This window comes from Macrotis lagotis, chromosome 1 (assembly GCF_037893015.1).
Source record: "Macrotis lagotis isolate mMagLag1 chromosome 1, bilby.v1.9.chrom.fasta, whole genome shotgun sequence".
Lineage (NCBI taxonomy): Eukaryota > Metazoa > Chordata > Mammalia > Peramelemorphia > Peramelidae > Macrotis > Macrotis lagotis.
The window spans coordinates 95247471-95268291 of NC_133658.1; the positions used below are offsets into that span (position 1 = coordinate 95247471).

Consider the following 20821-nt stretch of genomic DNA (forward strand, 5'->3'; position numbering starts at 1 on the left):
TGAATTAATATATGGTGTGATTAAGACAAGACTTTACTTTTTGAACCATGTTAGTCAGTCAGCTTTGTTCAGTTGGACATTCACAACTATCCCCAAAACCTGGTCATTCATCTTACAAATATATGTTGTTGGTCACATGGCAGAGCAGGCTGACGTGTGTGTGTGTCTGGTGCAGTAGAAACCTGTTGCTTAGATGGTGAAGTGGATGGAACACAGGATCAGGAGGGAAGGAGACCCGAGTTCAAATTGAAGACATATAAGGAGCAGGGTTTGGCACATAATAGGTACTTAATACATGTTTATTGACCATGGAACTTCTTAGTTCCCTTATTAGTAAAATGGGATTAATAATAGTGTCTAATTCTGAGAGTTATTCTGAGGATCAAATGAGATAACTTGAAAATTTCTTTGCAAACCTAGATTCCTTTGGTGACAGTAAGGTGACACCTGAGGGTCCCTTCTCAGAATAAAGTTTTTAAATGTGTGCAGTAAAATAAATAGGATTACAAAGGAAACCAATTGTATCAAAATGCAATTATCAGAATGTCAAAAAAATGTTGATAGAGGTAAGTATCCCTGTGCCATACTAAGTGCTGGTTAGCTAACTCTATTACCGGGGGTGGTGGGAATCTTAAAACATGATTTATGCAACTCCCCATAGTTTGTGCAACTGCCATGTCTCCCTCATCAACTCTACCATTGTCTAATCTTTGGTGCCTATAAAGTTTGAAAAGAATGCCACCATGTCGACTATTTCAGCAGTTTGTTTAAGACTAGATGCTTACTCATCTTAATTTTTTACTCTCCCTGAAGTAATTCTGAAAATGAAATTGGAGGGCTGGCCCCATGGTGTCACAGATTGGGTGCTCTTGGAGTCAGGAAGTCTGGGCTTGAAATCTGTGCCAGACAGTTACTTGGGAAAATCAATTAACCTCTTTTGCACCTCAGTTTTCCTCATCTGGAAAATGAGGGGATTGGGCTTGATCAACTCTCAGGTTTCTTTCACCTCTAAGTCTTAGATCCTATGGAAGAGTTTTCATCTGTAGATATATGATAGCTATGTGAAGAATGATCAATAAAAATGTCAGTTTTTTTGATTAATGAATGTTGATGTTCCACAAATATTAAAGAAAATCCTTGTTTTCCAGGAATAACCAAGGGCCTATAAATGTTGAAGATATTTTTACAAGCTTTGACAACACAGGGAATATTTGTAAGTTCCAAATTTTATCTGCTTTTTATGATTTTTTTACAATAGTGAATGTAAAATGTGATCTTTATTACAAGCATCAAAATTGTACATGACCACAGAAGTTATTAAAGAATACTTCTTTTATTAGCAGAGTCAACTTGCTTTCTCTCCTTGCTTCCTTCCTACTTTTATTGTAATAAATTTAAAAATCATAGGTAAAGGAATGGATCTGTTAGGAAAGTTACCATGGTATCAGCTTTCTTTTTGAGTTACTAATAAATAGGATATAATATTGAGAGAGAGTAAATATTTTATCTGACCATTTACCTAGGGAGGTATCTTTCTTTGGAGGTACAATCCTATAGAATTTTCTTTACTTGAAGTCACATAGTAACAAAAAATGGCAGTTATAAAGCATGAAATATTTGATTGACTAAATTTAATTCAATTCCTTTTCATTCAAACTAATCTTTCTTATATACTTTATTAGACCCCTGGGTTAGAACTATTGCATCCTGCACTTAAAAGTTGAGAACAGAAACAGTGCGTGCCCTAATGATGTACACAGGTGGCACTTGGGAAGAAGAGCAGATGACATAGACATCACCATATCACAGGGCAAGAAATACTAAGTTCAAAGACAATGTGCTGCAGTCAATGATTTCAGCATTTTTATAGCAATTTCAGGTCTACAAAGTGCTTTTTGAATACAATGCCAGATTTATAGCAGATATTTATTAAATGATTATTGATTAATTGATTATTTTACTCACAACTCTGTGAGGAATTACACTTTAAAGATGAGGAAACTGAGTTAGAGAACTGAAGGAATTTGACCAAGATTACTAATTAGCAAATAAGAGTCAGAATTTGAACTCAAGGCTAAAGACTTCAAATCCATTGCTTTTTTCTACTACATTACAACTGCCTCATGAGAGAGATCTCTTTCAGTTGGAATAAGAAATAATGAAATAATACATTTACACAAAGCAATAACAAACTGTGGCTTCCCCCCCCCCCAAAAAAAAAAATCTTACCCATAGACTCTATTTCATTACTTCAAAGTTTGGAAACTTTGTGTTCTGTAATAATGCATATACTTTGTGGAGGGGTCTTGCTCTTGTGAAGTAAAATACTTTTGACTTTTTCTGGGAACTTTCTGCAAATGGTCAAAAATATTTAACTTGAAATGTTTTTCTTCCTCAAGATGAATGAAGTCTATTTGGTATGGTTATGTAAGCTATTAAATTTATGATGTAATCTGAAAGCAGAATATTGCTTTTTGATAGGGTTTCATTTGTTTTGTGATTAGATATGTGTTCATTCAGGAGGTGAGGCAAGTTTTCTTCTTGCTCTTTGGTAAATAGGATTTATCAAATAACTCATCTGTCTATAAGTAAGGAATGACCATGCAGCAGAGAGTATAGGTGGCAGAGTAGTTAAAATAACTATGAAATGCTACTGCCAATAGTTCAATATAAGATAGGACCACTAGCTGGCAGCATTATATAAAATATAAATAAGAAATTTGGGACATTATTTGTGACAATGACTACAAAATGATAATTTCCCAGAGGTAACAGTTTCTGAAGCTTCTTTCTATAAAGAAATTACCTGGGTATCAAGGAGGTGAGGTTTTTCTTGATACCCTGTAGATGCTGCCAAGGTCTCTTACAGCCTTTCTCATCTTGGCAGCATCTACAGGGTAGTATGCTTTCCTTAGTTCTCTGGGACTAGTAGATCAATCTCTTTTTCCCTTGTTTTACCCAATACAAAGACTTTTTTTTTTCAAATAGGAACTTTATTGGATAACTTAAAAGGAGTGGGGAATCTAGGAAGAATAAGAACATGTGAAAATACATAAATTTACAAGGGGCAGGATTCTTAAGAAACCCATCATATGGTCAAACATTTGCTGGCACATTTTAGAAACTTGTCTCCATTCCTCATCTTGGCTTAGATCTTTTTTTCTTCCATTTTTACGTTCCTTTACTCTTTTTATCTAAATGCTAGCCTAAGCCTACTAGAATTTTGTTTCTCCCTTTAGTTAAAACTTAATTTCTTTCCCCTGTTATTCTAATTAGCTCTGAGGACTATCCTCATATTCTCCCCATATTCCTTCATGGCTTTTTGAAAATCCTCCCTCCCCCCAGCTTTTTCCCCACCTCACCCCCAATTTCTAAACCCTTAACTCTCTGAGTTTTGGCCTCTGACCTCTTGATTCTCTACTGTTTGGCAGGATAGCAGGCTGCCAATGAATGATCACATTTTTAATCACAGCTTGCCAGCATTATTCACTTTCCTGTATTCTAAGGTTGGTCAATAATTGTTCAGGCTAGAAACAAAATTTTTTCATACACAAAATACTTTATGTGCTGTGATGATAACATAATTTCCACTAATAGTAAAAAGAATAGTAATGTTGTAACATCCCAATCTCTCACCCCCTTACTTTTAAAGTTAATTTTAGAACAACTCTTATCAGTATATAAAGATATTCAGATGAATTGGAAAGAATACTAGCCCTGGAGTAGGGACAAGCCTTAACCATGGGTCTGGAGACTTCTTTTTTTCCAAAAATGTTTGAAAATTATGTTGTAATATAATTGGTTTCCTTTGTAATTCTATGGGATTTATTTTATGCAGTTAAAATATAGTTCTAAGAATAGACTTCCCCAGACTCTTGCTAAAGGGACCTATAACACATAAAAAAAATGAAGATCCCCTCCTCCTGAGTCAGAGAACATGTGTTCAAATGCTATCTCTGATGTTTATTATTTTTGTAACCTTGCAAAATTCACCTTCCTGGACCTTCTTCCTTATTTATCCAAAGAGTGAATTAAATTAGATAACTTCTGACTTCCCTAGATTTAGATCTACAATTCTATTACCCTCTGAATATTATCTCTGTCATCAAAAATCTGATTGCATGTTATTGCTCTCTTCGCCCTCAAAATTTCTTTTAAAACAATTTTTTGGTAAATAATCTAACCTAAGAACTTTGGAATCAGATGCATTTTTTTTTAACCCTATAAGATTAAGAAGTCTTATGTTTTCACTATAGGTTGAATAAATTGTAATAGTTAGATTTTATATATACCGGCTATAGAATAATATTATTTAGTAAAAAAAAATTTAGGTCACAGACAATTTTAAAGTTATATAGGGGTAGCAGTCTCTTGGAGGAGACCAGGAGTACCCCTGATGATGAAACAACAACTCTTTGAATTACTACATAAGGAGAGAACTTAAATTTTTCATTTCTTTTAAATTTAGGAAGCATAGAATAAAACAAGTACCAAAAGGTTTCATGTAAAACTGAAAATGACTGCTATCTACCAGAAGTGGATCAGGAGAGGTTTCTTTTTCTTTCTTTTTTTTTTTTTGGCTTTTTTTTTTTTGCTAGGCAATGGGATTAAAGGATTTGCCCAAGGTCTTACAACTAAGTATCTAAGTATCTGAGGTTGGATTTGAACTCAGGTCCTCCTGACTCCAGGGCCAGTACTCAATCCACCTGAGCCACCTAGCTGCTTTGAGAGAGTTTTCTTATAGAGTTGGAATCTTAGCTGAGACTACAATCCTGGCCCATTTTGTTTCTCACCTGGGCAGGTTTGCTTCTCCTGGGTGCTCTGGTGGTGTCTCTGCTCTTGGGGGCTTGTACTGATACACCACACTTAGTACTGGCACCTGATCACCATTTTACCGATGAGGATATTGAGGTTAGGAATTAAATAACTTGTCCATAGTCACAAATGATAAGCACTGAATCTTTTGAAAACATACCATTTCATGTTATTTTGGCAAACACTTTGTATTTTTTACATGTAAGAAGAAAAAAATCTACTTTGGTGTTTGATACTTTAGTTATAAAATTATATTGATGGTGGTTGGTTGTAAAAATCTCCCCAAATAATTCTATTTATAATTTAAATTAATCCATGTCGGCATACAACATTGATTATATTTGAGGAAATTGTTTTGCATCTTTTGTTGATTTTTCTTTAATGCCTGGAGATTTTGATGGGAATTAGTGGGAGGTCATTGATTCACTCCCTCGCTAAGCAGCAGAGGGCGATACAGTTTCAGTTCTGTTTCACTGACCAACTGTTAACCAAGAAGCCATCACCTAAAACTTTCACAATGAAAAATGTTTATGGCAGAGGGAGACACAGTCAGCTGAATGAGGCCGTTTTAAGGCAGAGTAATATGTGCTTTCATGGGGGCGTCTGCTAATTGTGACCACAAAATTTCTCTCTTGGCCGAAGTTCCCATTAATGATGATATTCTTCTTACTGGAGTTTTAAAGTGGTTTTTTTTTTTTTGGGGGGGGAAGATCAGGAACAATGGGCTTGTGGAGGTGGAGCTAGAAAGGGCCCTGGAGGCCTCCTGCCAGTTCTCCTTGGCAGCCCGGTTAAGCTGAGGTCCAGAGAGACTGGGCCACATGCAGCTGCTCTGACTCCATTGTACCATAAGCTGATGTTTTGGTGATGGTGGGGTCTTGTTTCATTTGTGGGGGGGTACTTTGGTCTTCAAGTAATTATTTGTTTTTAAACATTCATTTCTTGTCAGAACAAAGGACATGTATTCAGTGAATTGTTTGGTTCAGCTCCAATAAAGCATTTATATTTAGTGAATTACTTGGTTTAACCCCAAAGTATTTAGAAATGCTTTTGATTTCCTCAGTTTCATGAAATCTTTTTAATCTTTTTAGTTTTTTTTAGTTTCATGGAATCTAAAAAATTTTTTTAAGTTCTGCATTAGACTGTTTCCAATAGTCACTTAAGTGGGACTTTGGAGGTCAAATTGCCGCTCAAAGAGAGTGACAGATCAGATCTTAAATTATCCTTTTATTTTATCAGTGATTTTGTATTTGAATGTGTGATTCAGTTTCCTCAATCATAAAATGAGAGAGATGGACTGGATGACCCCTAAGGTATCTTTTGGCTCCAGAGCTATGATAAGATGGTCGTATCTTAATTCCTAATAAGCAAAAAAAATGAAATATGAAAAAAAAATTATAGCTGCTTATAAAAATGAATGTAAAGATATAGAAGAAAAAACCTGCAGTGACTCATTAGTGTTACAGAGCTCAGTATGCAATTTAACATTAATTTTTCAGCTCAATTCCATAAGGTTTTATTACATGCCTACTATGTACCCGTCACAGGTTTAGATGCAGGGATTATGAAACCAAAAAATGGAACAATAAGGAGCTTGCATTCTCCTGGAGAATGAAACTAAGACCATTAAAGTAGAATTAGTGATAAATTAGAGACCCTTATTAAATGTTTATTTCATTTTAACTTATAAGAAACTAGAAATTCCTAAACACAAGCCTTGGAGGCTACCCACATATGTACACATGCAAATTTGTGTATATATGTACATAGATAGATAGATAGATAGATAGATAGATAGATAGATAGGTGTGTATATTTTTTGTTTTATTTTGGGAAAATAAATGAAATTTCTTGATATTTCCCCATTTCCTTTTTGTGTTTTTAAAAGAATCAAACCAAAGATATCAGAATTTTTATGAATGCAGTGGCTAAACATTACTTTAGAGAAGTTTACCTCCTGCTATTCAATAGAAAGGGAAGACACTGCACAGATGTAGAATGAGGCCTCCATGGCTAATATGTAGATTTGTTTTTCTTAACTGCTCTTTGTTACTAGAGAGAATTCTATTGTGGGGGGATAGGTTCAAGTTGGGAAGATAAGAGCTGTTGGTAAGTAACAACAGTATTTTTAAAAAGAACATCATTAAAATATTTTTTAAATAAAAATGCCACATCTGATTTTATATTGAAATATTGCCAATATAAAATGAATTCTTAAAATTCATTTATTTTTCTAAGGTATGATCCATTGACTATAGAATCAATTTTAGAAATTTCACTGAGAATGATTATTTTCCCTTTTTTTTGCTTTTTCACATGACTCTGAGCTCTATATATGTTTAAATGAACAATCGTAGAAAATAAAACTTATTTTGAAAAGCTTTTTTTTTCTTTTCTTGTTCACCTTCAGTTTAATGGAAATGGTATGAGTATTTTATCCTTTGGCTTTGGGCCAAGAGAAATTGCTTGGGAATCCACTGCTTTCTTTGTAAGTCTCCGTGGGTAGCTCAGAGATATCTGAATTGTTATATGGAGAGATTGTGGTTGCTACTGATTCATCACGCTTGGAAGGAGATGCCATCAGTCTACCTAGGGAAAAGTATGGAATGACCTCTTTTATTGGCAAGAGAGGCGCTTGCTGCCCCTGCGTTTGTGTAATGTATCACTCATATACATTGGTAGGTAGCAAAGGAGATGCCCACATTGTTTAAGCACTGCTGTAGATCTTAGCTGGCTTCTTTTACTTGGTGGGTCTATTCTCATTGTTCCTTTCTCTTCACTTCTCTGCTCAAAGAAGAACCTACCGTGTATATTCTTGCCAGAAAACATTAAATTACTTTCTGTGACTTCTCTGTTTATTCCAAATGCCCTTTGAAATAAGATTCTTATCAGGGCTTAGCTGATCTGAATTTGGATTTTGTTATGTTTGATGTAATTACCTGGTGTTTATAAATTTAGAAAGCCATTTCATCACCATTTGAGGAAATTATTGCTTCATTTGTGCTTTTCTGTTGCTAGTATGACTAGTGTAGTAGCATTCCTTGTATTTCTGTTTAATGAAAGATATTGCTGTTGTTTCAAGATGACTCAAATTTACAGCATAATGTACCTGAGCCTTTCAATGACAGAGTTTAAATTGTCTCCAGAGCTATTTTGGAATAATTTAACTGTGAATCAGAATTCTGAGCTGATGTTAAAGCTCAAATTTTGTGGATTTGATGATAATCCACACTTTGTGTGGTTCCTTTCATTGACCTTAGCAGGTCATCCCCCCTTTTTTTTTATCTGTAACATAGATAACAGTAGTTCATTTTCCAAGTGACCTGTGGGAGTAACCAGTCATTAAAAATTTTCTTCCCAGTGCAAGGAATGAGATGAAGATAGAAAAGTGTTGGGAAAATAGCAATAGTTATTTTCTGCTTCTAGACTTTTGTCTTTTTCAGAATAGTCAAGAAGTTTTATTTATGAAACAAATCATGTATCATTTGAAATTGGAAGCAGCATCTTCTAGTAACTGTTTCTGATTCTTTTGTATTCAATATAGTTTTGTGTTCTTCAAGCTATATAAAATGATTGATTTAGAATAGTTCTGGGAACTTGAGCTTTGAATTTCTTAACTTGACTACCAAGACTGTTGCATGGGTAATGAAAGAGAAATAAAAAAAAAACCAAAACAAAAAAACCCCACCTGTGTTTGTCACTTTTATCCAAAAAAAAATGTGTTCTTACATGAACATTTATTCAACTAGTGAGAAAACTGAATTGAGAATTTTAAGTGAAGAAGGTCAGTTTCTCTGTCATTATCAAGAATAGTGCTTGTTAGAAGTATGGAAGTATGTGCAGTTCTGATTTTTATTTTTAAATCTTAAAATGTTTTATTTCATGATTCAGATATTTGAAGTTTTAGCCCAGATATCCCTAAACACCCTTAAATTCTTTAAGACATCTCAGTGAAACAAAACATCTGACATTTTGCTGGTTGACAAATCTTAGAACCCCTTGTTTTTATATGACCCTTTTCTCCAAAGAGCTCACAACATGTTATACACATTACCACTTTATTCTCCCAACATGTCTTAGTGATAGAGTCAGGGATCAAGTAATTCTAGTGCTGTAGCAAGTAGATGAATGAGCACCTAAGCCAGGATATTGAACCCAGGTGATTTTAAAGGTATTGGGTGGGGGAACAGTCCATAAGGCTAATTCTGATCAGCTATGAAGTAGATAGGGGTCTTAACCTTGTTATTTTGGCATGAATTCCTCTGGCAGTCTGGTGAAGTCTATGGACATTTCTTAGAATCATGTTTTTAACATTCACAGAATAATCACATAGGATTACAAAGAAAGCCGATTATGTTGAAATCCAATTATTAAGAGAAACATGTAAATATATAAGCTAAAAATCATAACTAACATTTCTGTGCCAGTCACTGTACTGAACACTTTACAAATATGAACTTACTTGATCCTCACAACAACCCTGGGAGGTAAGAGCTATTATTAGCCCCATTTTACAAATGAGCAAACTAAGGCAGACAGACATAAAGTAGCTTGCCTAGCTAGGGTCACACAGCCAGTGTCTGAGGATGGATTTGAACTCAGCCTCCCTGAAATCCATTCATAGAGTTCTTGAGAGTTGTACAGATTGGATTAGGCACCCCTCCCTACCCCAGGAACCTTTCACCTGAAGGCTGACTAGGGGGCACCCAGCTTGGTTCTGTGTCCCTACCTTTATTGAGCTGCACATTGTCCAAATGGTCCTTATTTCTAATAGCAGGTTATGGGTTCCTGAAAATTTGGTCTGACTCTGCAGTTTCTCTTTGTGGTTTACCCCCTGCCTACTTTCTTCTCATCTCCTGGGCCTTAGGGAAATTTTCATGTTTGCCCCATATCAGGTAAGGTGGACCCTCAATCACCAAATCAGGAATCAAGAGTCACATCGCATGATGTGAGCAGAGCTTACTCACTTGATGACACTATGCCTGTGAAAGGAGCAGTGACTTTTGAAGACAGCTGGAATTCATTTTAAAATAAAGCTCTATTTGAAATAAGACATGGGGGGGGTGACTGTGTGGGCGTGGGTGTTCAATATCATCAGTTGTTCTTGATATCTGACAGAGCTACTGTTGCTGACAGTATTAGTCATGTGCCAAAGAATACTGATATAAAATCTGTAATCTTTTCCACCTCCACGAAAACTCTACTCTTATGCCTCATTATGGTGTGGAGGCGAACCCTCATCATGGATATTAGTAGGGAGCAGGCACAGTATTTCAAGTGATATTCCTTTTTTCCCCCCCATCATATCATTGCCTAAAAAAGATATAGAGAATACAGGATGAATGAGGAGAATGCCTTATTAATTTTGTAATTTTGTAGATATTAAAGATTGATTCAGTAGACTAAAATGCTAGCCTAAAAATGCTTCTCCAAGTAGGGGTCACTGTGCATTTCTACCTAAGATGGCACATTTTTTAAATATGAAAACTGTTGTGGTGATATTATATGATTGAGAGTCTGGGAACGGTACAATTTGCAAAGAATTGCATTTGAGGGGACAATGATAAAGTGTGCATGGTGGGTGTAAGCTGTTGTAACACAAAACCAAAGAATTATGAAGTGTTAGAGTGTCATGAAAACTAGGGATGAGCAGAGGAACTGAGAGGCAATATTTATAGAGAAGTAATATGTACAGGGACAGCCAGGTGGCGCAGTCGATAGAGCACCAGCCCTGGAGTCAGGAGGACCTGAGTTCAAATCCACTCCGAGACACTTAATAATTACCTAGCTGTGTGACTTTGGGCAAGTCACATAACCCCATTGCCTTGCTAAGACCAAAAAAAAAAAGAAAGAAAGAAATGATATGTTCAGAGAGGAAGCATGACAATAAAGAGCAGCCTTTTTGCTCAGAAAAAGTTGAATTCAAAAGTAAATTGCTTAATCTCTTGGTGTTCCAGGCAACTTTCTAAGCTTTATAAATTGCTGAGGAGGTATAAATTTGTATTATTAACTGGCAATGACTGATCTCTTGTTTATACAGCCCTAACTTTCTTCTGACCTCCAGTTTTGTATCTTTTAACTGACCATTAACCATCTTGAAATGCTTATAGTGACTTATAGACATCTTAAACTCATGGCTAAATCTGATCACATTATCATTCTACCCAAACCCTTCCCTCTTTGTAACTTCATCATGCTGTGAGGACACCCACTTCCCAGACACTGGACTCATAATCCAGATGTTATCCTTAACCCCTCATTCTCTTGCCCCTCATATTCAATCAACAGCCAATTCTTGTCAATTCTACTCTAACATCATCTTTCCCATCCTTTTGGTGCATTTGCTCATCACCCAATGCCCAGGCTATGGTAATAACCTGCTGGTGGGCCTTTCTGCTGCAAATCTCTCCCTGATTCCAATCTATCTTTCACTCAGGTGTCAAACTAATCTTCCAAACATATCATCCTCCTGTTAGATAAGTTCTGTTGGTCCCCCTCTTTGCTTCAGGATCAAATATAAACTCCTCTGTTTGACTTTTAAAGCCTTCATAACCTGTCATAACCCCCCCCCCCCCCAAGCAATTTTTCAATTTTCTTACACTTTAGTCCTCACCACACACACTGAAGTCCAGGGATCCTGGCGTCTGGGATGTCCCTTGCCCAGAACACGCCTATCTCCTGGCTCAGAGCATTGACCCTGATTGTCTTCATGCCTGGAATTCTCTCCCTTTTCAATTTGTCCTTCTGGTTTCTCTCACTTCTTTCAAGTTTCTTTTGAAGTCATACTGCCTGCAACATGCCTTTCCTTCCTTCCCTAATCTCAGTGCCTTCCCCTGAAAATTTCTCAGCAAATTTATTTGGTACATATATATCTTGTTTACATACTTAGGGTGGGCAGTGGATAGGGTTCTGGACTTGAGGTCAGCAAGATCTGATTTCAAATCCTATCTCAGAGCCTGCACAAATCACTCAGTCTCTGCCTCAGTGTCCTCATCTGTAAGCAGCCTCTACCTCCCACCACCTACCTATGATGATACAAATCAATTAATGTTTGTAAAGTGCTTGACAGCTATTGTTTCCTCTATGTCTCCTTTGACTGTGTGTTCCTTGAGATTAGGGATTGTTTTTAGTATCTTTTTGTTTTGCATGTCATCAATGCTTAAGGCACAATGCCTGGCAACAGAGCCTGATTGACCAAGTAATCTGTTAGGAGTTCCTATTACCAATATAATTATAGGTCCTTCATCCCTCCTGCCCTTCCAAAAGAAAATCCTAGTTATGCAACCACATTAAACCAAGAGCCATTTCCCAGTAGATAAATATTCAAAGGTTAAAGAAAACGAACAAAACAGGAAAATAATATGTGCCATTTTAGTAAATGGAAAGAGTAAAATCAAAAGTTAATACTGTGCATTATAATGAATACATTTGGCCTTTGAGAAGATATGTGAAAATGCATTTCTCTCCTTTCTTGGTAGAAACATTAGTGACTATGGATGTAGATTATATATTGTCAGATTTAGTTGATATGATGTTTAGTTCTGGCAAAATGATTTTTTTATCTGTTACTCTTTATTATAAAATATTACTTTTTTTTTAGTAGAGGATGGGGGAGGAATATAATTGGAAATGAAGGCGTTTTAAAGACAAAAGGTGAAAATGATTCCTAAATGTTAAGAAAAAAAATGTATGAGTGAACATAAGATTATGGCATGGAGAAAATGAGGAGTAACCAATGGATGGCTTACTTATAGGAAGGCTCCAACTTGATGAGCTCATCTCTCTCTAGTGAACTCATGGCAGGACATGGGCACAGTTGCAGAAAATGAATAGGTGAGAGTGCATTATGAATCTCTATTGTTGGAGAGATTACTCAAGTTGATGAGAACACGTTCATTCAAGTATTTGAATGTCAGTCCTTCGCTAGTAAATGGTAGATCATATCTTTATTTTAATACAGATAATTCTTCTATTCCTTAAACACAAGATAGAATTTTTCTATTTGAAATGTCTCCAATTTAAGCACAAGTTGTCTTCCTTGGTGCTAGTAATATTAAACAGTCTTTTGAATAGTTGAAGATTATATATCTAAAATGGGGAGAAAATGGAATTTAAAGTTGATATAGTAGATCTTAAGTAGTAAGAATTAAAAGTGAAAGAAAAAACAAAAAAGTGGTAATAGATAATGACCTTAGCATACAGAAATGAATTTTGTTCAGAAATGTGCAGAGTAGGATATAATAAAATATTATCAATTAATTAATAACATATATACATATATATATATATATATTTATATATATATCACTTATAGTGCACAGGAACTAAGCCTTCAAGGAAAGGCAAAAATAAGAAAACAGGACCTGCTCTCAAGATACTAATTAGGGAAACAATTGGATCACCCCTTAGATATGTGTAGGAGGTAACTCAAATAACAATTAAGAAAAGAAAGTTGGAGAAAATGACTCTGAGGGACCACAAAGTGATCAGAAGAAATCGATGCCAGAGGTGACAGAATTTTAAAGTTATTCAGTAATTGATTTCCTAATACCCCAAAGAAGGGGATATTTGAAAAGAAAGTTCATAAATGATATTGAAGAAAAAAATACTTCATTCCATTTTTTAGGATAAATCTTCCAGGAAACAATTTTAAAAAAAATTTATCATTAATCTAATATCCAAACTAGCATGGGACCCACATGCCTTTTGACATTTCACCCTGCTAAGATAACTGTAGGTAACATTTATAGGAATCTTGAACAAGAAAAAGATTATAATATGTTATTTGGAGTTTGGAGTTAATATCCCCAAATAATTGAATGACAAAGTTTTCATCCAGCTTTTTCCTGGACCATTTCCCTCAAGGAATCAGTGGAATTCCGACCAGAGATCATTATCTAGAAATTATCAATAGAAGACTGGAGATCTCTTCTGAATAATAGAGGATAAATATATAAATATATAAATATAAAATAATATAGAGAAAACATCTCTTGGCAAAGCCTTAGAGTAATTGCTTTAGGGGATAAAGAAAAAGAGTCTGTCTTGAGATGGGTCAGCAAGCAAATCAAAAGGAACTCTTTGTTTCTTAATATACTTAACCCATTTCCCTGTCTAAAGACTCTACATCCACCTACCTGCTTTCCTAAAAAGAAAAGTCCAGAAAAGGTTTGAGTTTGGAGAAAATACTTTTTTAAATTTTACAAGAAAAGAGGTTTTTAATATGTTTTCACAGCCTGTTTTAAAACAGGCTAATGAGGAGACATCAGCATCTAGTGACTCATATGACTACTTTCCCATCTCTTTAAAATAATTATGAGAATCCTCTTCTCACCTATTGAAGATAATTACACATTTGACTGATGTATATTGCTCTGTGTTGTGTTTGATTACAAAAAATTATTTTTTTTGACTTGATAACCTTAAAAATCTTTTTTTCCAATAAGATCTCCCATGCCCATAGAAATTTCTTGATTCAATAGTTCTCTAATAAACAACATTATATGTGGAATAAAACTTAGGAGGACAATCTTATCTAAATATTCACTAGTGTTATGTAACAGTATCCATATGGCCAGCTGGAGGAGTAATTCTCCATGGTTGATGAAAATCTCAAAAATGTATCTCTTTTGAGGTGATAGTGTGTTGTTTCATTGAACTCTAATGACACTATAAGACCACCTCCTTAATAAGAGACATGGCCACTCAGAGGAGATCAGTCTGGTAGTCTTCAAGGCAAAATGCAAATCAATGAAAATTACATGTTGCCCAGACTGTGGCATGTAGTTAGATGGACAATTTATTGAGTTAGTCCATCTAGGCACATTTCTTTGACAATTGCTTCAAATTAACAATGAGTTGGGTCCCAGAATTGAATAAGAAGGGTAAAGTCATCTGGTTTGCAGCTGGGAAATTAAGAAGTATTTTCAATGATTCTAAGTTGTTCTCTGCTACAAAAGCCCCTTCCCCCATTTTTTCTTTTTTAACATTTATTTTTAAGCCCCTTCTTTATCTTCTTCCCTTCAATTAAAAGAAAGAAAATATAACAAATAGGCATAGATAAGAAAAAAATTTTTACACAATTGTAGTGTCCCAACTTTTGTCTTCTTTATGTAGCATGAGTTTATCATCCTTCTGTCACAAGGTGAATTAAATGCTTCATCATTAGTCCTCTGTAATTTGGGGTAGGCATTGCACTGATTAGAATTCTGAAGTCTTTCAAATTTGTTTTTCTTGACAATGATAACATTGTCCTGGATTCTGCTCATGTCATTTTTTGCACATCAATTCATATAAATCCAGTTTCTCTGAAACTATCCTTTTCATCTCTTTCTTTGGCACAATTTCCATTACGTCCATGTATCATAATTTGTTTAACTATTCTATAATTGATGCACATCTCTCAATTTCCAGTTTTTTTTGCCAATTCTAAAAAACTCTAGGGGATGGCTAGGTGGTGCAGTGGATAGAGCACCGGCCCTGGATTCAGGAGTACCTGAGTTCAAATTCAGCCTCAGACACTTAATAATTACCTAGCTGTGTGGCCTTGGACAAGCCACTTAACCCCATTGCCTTGCAAAAAAAAAACAAACCAAAAAGCAAAAACCTTAATTAATAAAAAAAAAACTCTGATAAAATAATTTTGTACATAAGGATCACTTTCTATTGCTCTTTTATGGGTACAGGCTTAGTTGTGATATTACTGATTCAGAGTATACAGTTGAGTGAATTTGGGGGAATAATTTCAAATTGCTTTCCTGAATCACTGAACCAGTTCAGATCTCAATTAATAGTATATTAATATTTTCTTGTAATATTTCCACCAATTATGATTTTCTATTTTTGTCATCTTTTAAAAAAATTATTAGTGACTTGGAGTATTTTTTGCATATGATTAATATATTTTGGAATTCTGCTTTCTAATTTATTCTAACATTTTCTGTTTTATAAGTGAGTTTATCCCATTCATCTTTGTGGTAAATATTTGTTACTTGTATATTATTCCCTTTCATCTTATCCTGATACACTTTTTTCTCTACTTAGCCCTACATTTTTCTATTTATATTTTCCTTCTTCTTACCTACATCCCAATCTCAGGTTTTGGTTCTTTCTTTGAAGGTAATCCCCCTTTCAGTCTCCAGAGCTGGAATTTATCTTCCTTGTGACTAAATTCTCCATTATCCTACTCTCCCAGTAAAGCCCCAACTCCTCTTTCCCAGTTTTGATTTGTTCCTCTATGGTGTTTGTTCATTTTTTCTGCCAAATGCTTTGTGTGTGTTTGTGTGTGTGTGTGTGTGTGTGTGTGTGTGTGTGTGTGTTGTATACTCCTTTATGTATGAATATAATCAGAACTACTTTGTTTCAGATAAAGGTCAGATCTGATGCCTACTCCACCAACTCTTTTCTCATCTTTGTATTGAATTGTATTTTTCTCAAATATCCCTTTCTCACTTTTCCCTTCCTTTTTCTTTTTTCACTTATGATAACCAAAACAAAATAAAACAAAAAACACCCCTTTACCTTCTTATTTAATGTCCTTTATGATCTTTGAAATTCTTAGAATTCTGAGAGGACATTGTTTATTCTCCATCAATTGGTCAATAAGCATGTTCCAGTCACTGTACTCTGCAATATTTTTCCTATTAGACTATAAATACTTTCTCATCATTCAGTTCCTTTTGATTTCTCCATTAAAAATTATTTTTAGACTCTTCTTGGCTTTTTTAATGTTTCAGAGATTCTATTTGTCTTATATTTTAATCAGGAATGCTTTGAATTCCTCTATTTCATTAATAATAATAATAATAATAATAATAATGAATAATAATCAAAACTCCATTTTTTTCTACTTCAGGGTAAGTTTTTTTGGTTATATGCTTTTATCTTTCACCTCTTGGAATATTTTATTCTACACTCTCCTGTTTTTGGTAGTTGTAGCTTCCAAGTTGAGTGCTATTGATTCTGATTCCTTGGCACACGAACTCTTTCTTTCAGGTTGCTTACAGCAGTTTTTCTTTTATATGGAAGTTTTGAGTTTTTCTATGACATTCTGGAAATTTTCATTTTAGAATTTCTTTCAGGATGTAATTTTTTTCTATTTTCATTTTGTACACTGGTTCTATCTAATAAGTCTGATCAATGTTTATTTATGATTTCTTAGAATTTGATCTCAGATTTGTTTTCTTTTTTTTATTGGTTTTCTGGTAGTTCAGTAACTCAGATGATCTTTCTTTGACTTTTTATAGCTCAATTGTTGGAGAAAGGAAGTACCTTACATTTTCTTCTATTTTTTCTAGTCTTTTGACTTTATTTTAGCATTTTATAATGCTTCATTTAGTTATTATTTAATCCATTTTAATTTTTTGAATTTTTTTTTCATCAGTGAAGGTCTATTCTAATTTTCAGGGGATTCATTACTTGTGTAAGACTTTGAACCTCTTATAATAATCTTTATTCTCCTAATTTGTTCCTTTCATTTCATTTATAGTGAGATAGTGAATGCAGTGAGGGCCAGTTGGTGCCATCCTTCCAATATGCCCTGCCTGGCTCCAGTCCATGTGAAAGTTTGATGAGCCTGCTTTTCTGCATCTGTGTGGAGGGACCCCTTCCCTACTCAGAGCTTGCTAAGGTATCCTCTAACTGTTTCATCTCAGCTTGCTGAGTGGTGCTAGAAAACTTTTTCAATTGGTTACTAACCCAAGACTGAATGTTCATCTTCTAAGAGGAGGAGAAAATGATCCCTAGTTCTGTTCCCTGGCAAGAAGGAAGAAACATTGTAGGCATTCAGATAGGGGGCTGAGAAGTGCCAGGGGTAGGGTGGTGAATGTAACTTCCTTATCTCCTCCGCTGGGAATGTGTGGCACTTCTGTTTCTTTTGTCTCTTGTCTTTGTTCTTTCCTCATCTTAGGTGAAAGAATATCTGGAAATGGAACAGATCAGGGTGTGATCTTGTGAGCTTTGAGCACTGGAAGAGCCATCAAAAGGCCATCAATTTGAATTAGTGTTTGCTGGTAGCCAGGTCTGGTGAGGAGTCAGTCTGAGGAGCAGCCTGCTTGACCCAGTCCAGCAAGGAGCCAGCCCCGCCGATCAAGGAAGGTCACCACTCATCCATCATCTGTACCACCCTCAGAAGTGAACTCTATGGGAACCACTCAAAAGGAAGAAAGCACCCCCCTAGAGTCTTGGGGTAGCCAGTTCAAGTTTGAGTCCATCCTCCCACTCAGGTACTGAGTGGGTTTGTAGAAGAGAAAATATGCCCCTGATGGGACCTTGTACTTTGGGGGACTATTCCTTACTAGACTTTCTCAATAAATATTCCTTTGTAAAAGCTAACTGATGCTAATTAGTTAATTGATTTCAGGAAGAATGTCAACTAGTTAAATGATTTTGGGAACACAGTGGATAGTTTCCCAGTACTTGAACAATAATTTTAGAGAAAGATCCCTAGCCCTTCAGGGTTATCTATAGAACTCTGAGGGGAGACATAGTAAGTTTCTGAGATCTCAACATGCCAGTGTGAATGGAGTTGGGACAGTGAGCCCCAGAACCTATGTTTCATATTTGTAATATCCATTTTTACTTCATTTCACCACTTAAAGAATTCCAATAGGCCTTGTGGACAAGCCATAAGATTTATATGAACCTTTTATCATCATCATCATCGTGGAATTATTCTCTTCCCTAGGCTTGGGTTGTGGACATCCTTTTTCTTAATTGGAACCATTTTATGCTTTGATGGGATGAAGGGCCTCTGTTTGTTCTTGGTCTGTATTGTCTGAGGGTCATCACTGATCTCTGTTCATATCTTCTCTGCAAAGAAAGTGTGGACAGGTCATCAACTCACCGATGTCAAGGGGTACAGAGTGCTGAACTCTTCATGGCTGTCTTCCCTACAAGAATAATATGAGGGAGTGGCTAGGTGGCATAGTGGATAGAGCACTGGCCCTGGAGTCAGGAGTACCTGGGTTCAAATCTAGACTCAGACACTTAATAATTACCTAGCTGTGTGGCCTTGGGCAAGCCATTTTAACCCCACTGCCTTGCAAAAAAAAAAAAAAAAGAATGACCAAAAAAATAATTTGGGGCAGCTAGGTGGCACAGTGGATAGAGCACTGGCCTTGGAGTCAGGAGTATCTGAGTTCAAATTTGACCTCAGACACTTAATAATGACCTAGCTGTGTGGCCTTGGGCAAGCCACTTAACCCCATTGCCTTGCAAAAACCTAAAAACAAAAAAAAAAAGTAATACTATGAGAGAGTTACCAAATACTTTTCTAAACATCTAGTTAAACTATATTCACAATCTTTCACACTTTTCCTAGTCTAGAAAACCTGTGAAAAAAAGGGAGTTTAGTATGATCTTTTTTTTTTTTTTTTAGGTTTTTACAAGGCAAATGGGGTAAAGTGGCTTGCCCAAGGCCACACAGCTAGGTAATTATTAAGTGTCTGAGACCGGATTTGAACCCAGGTATTCCTGACTCCAAGGCCAGTGCTTTATCCACTGCGCCACCTAGCCACCCCAGTATGATCTTTTCTTGAGGAAGCCATGATGGCTCTTTGAGATCACACACATTTAAAAATATGTTGAATAGTCAGAATAAAGAATTTTCCTTGCCAGTGTTTTGGAAGTTCATTTATAGTTTAAAAATTAGCCTGTTCCTAAATACTGATTGTTCCCCCTTGTAATGCAAAAATTTCCACTGAACCATATTTAACAGAGCTGAGTTACCTGGGACCCGTGTTATGTTAAGATTGATAATTTTTTCTCTCAGTCCAGAAACACTCTCTATGAGTACAAATACAAGAAGAAAGAGACCTGCTGTCCCCAAGCAGCTTGCATTCCAATTGAAGAAGACAACACAATAAAAGAAACTAAAAAAAAAAAAAATCAGGGGGGGGGCACTCTCCTTAAATAAATAAAGATTCTGAGAAGAGTTGTCCAATTAGAGGGAGAGGCTGCAAGGATGCAGGCCGCTGCCACTGTAGAATTTTCAGGATTGTAGTGAAGCCCCAGGATAAAAATTGGGCATAATAAAAGTCTGGAGATCAACAGCTGTTCTTCTGTTTAGAATCTTAGAGACTTGTTTGGGGGCACTGTACCAAGAGGTTAAATGACTTGACCAGGGTCACATAGTTAGAGATGTGGGGTGAATGCTCCTGGTCCTCTCTGGACATACCTCCTCTGCTGCTGCCTCATCCTGAATTTCCCTTCATAATAAGGTCCTCCTCATCCTGGAATAATCTACCCCCCCCCCCTTTTGGCCTATTTACCTTCCTATATCCCCCAACAAAGACCCCTTTTTCATTGGTGCATTTCTTCTGGAGCCTCCCTTTTTTGGAGGGACCTAGATTGGGGACCCAGCCGTTAGACACCTTTCCCCTTGCCTTGTTCCTTATTTTTTGAACTTCAGAACCATGCCCATGCATGGCTACCTTCATTCTTTCCCCTCCTCCCCCCTCCCTCCTTTTTAGCTATCTTTTTTTATGTTGTTTTTCATCATTTGAATGTGAACTTCTTGAGAACAGGCAGTAGTAATATATCTGTAATATAGTAAGATCATAATACATGCTTCTTCTTTTCCCTAGATGTCCTGACTCTGAAACCTGCTCTCTATCTATTATATCATATTGCTTCTCAATTAATTACAAAAATAGGTAAATGCTTAATTGTGGTCTTTTAGAAACGAATTATTTTTTAAAAAAACAGTATTGAGTTTATTTATTCTCTAATGAAAATCCATACTATCTTCACAGATAAAAAGAATCATAGTGCTTTTTAATCTCTCTCTCTCTCTCTCTCTCTCTCTCTCTCTCTCTCTCTCTCTCTCTCTCGGCTAGCACCAACTGTTTTGCTGTTCAATAACACTGTTATTCTTAATTTTTTTCTAATATTCCTTTTGCTATTTTCTTGATGTCTTTTGCTTTTTCATATAGACTATACCTTGCAAATCTTTGTTTTGATTCATTTTTCTTTGCATATTCAAGGGAATCACAAATCCTGCCACCACAAA

General features: G+C 35.7%; 1 protein-coding gene across 1 annotated transcript in view; it reads left to right on the top strand.

The window, feature by feature from the left end:
• Positions 1–17288, top strand: part of LOC141513312 (uncharacterized) — a 64770-nt gene extending 47482 nt beyond the window's left edge. Inside the window, exon 3 of the mRNA XM_074223049.1 lies at positions 1149–17288. Coding sequence (XP_074079150.1) covers positions 1149–1305 — 157 coding nt within the window. The 3' untranslated portion in view covers positions 1306–17288. The remainder of the gene's footprint in view (positions 1–1148) is intronic.
• The last annotated feature ends 3533 nt before the right edge of the window (positions 17289–20821 follow it).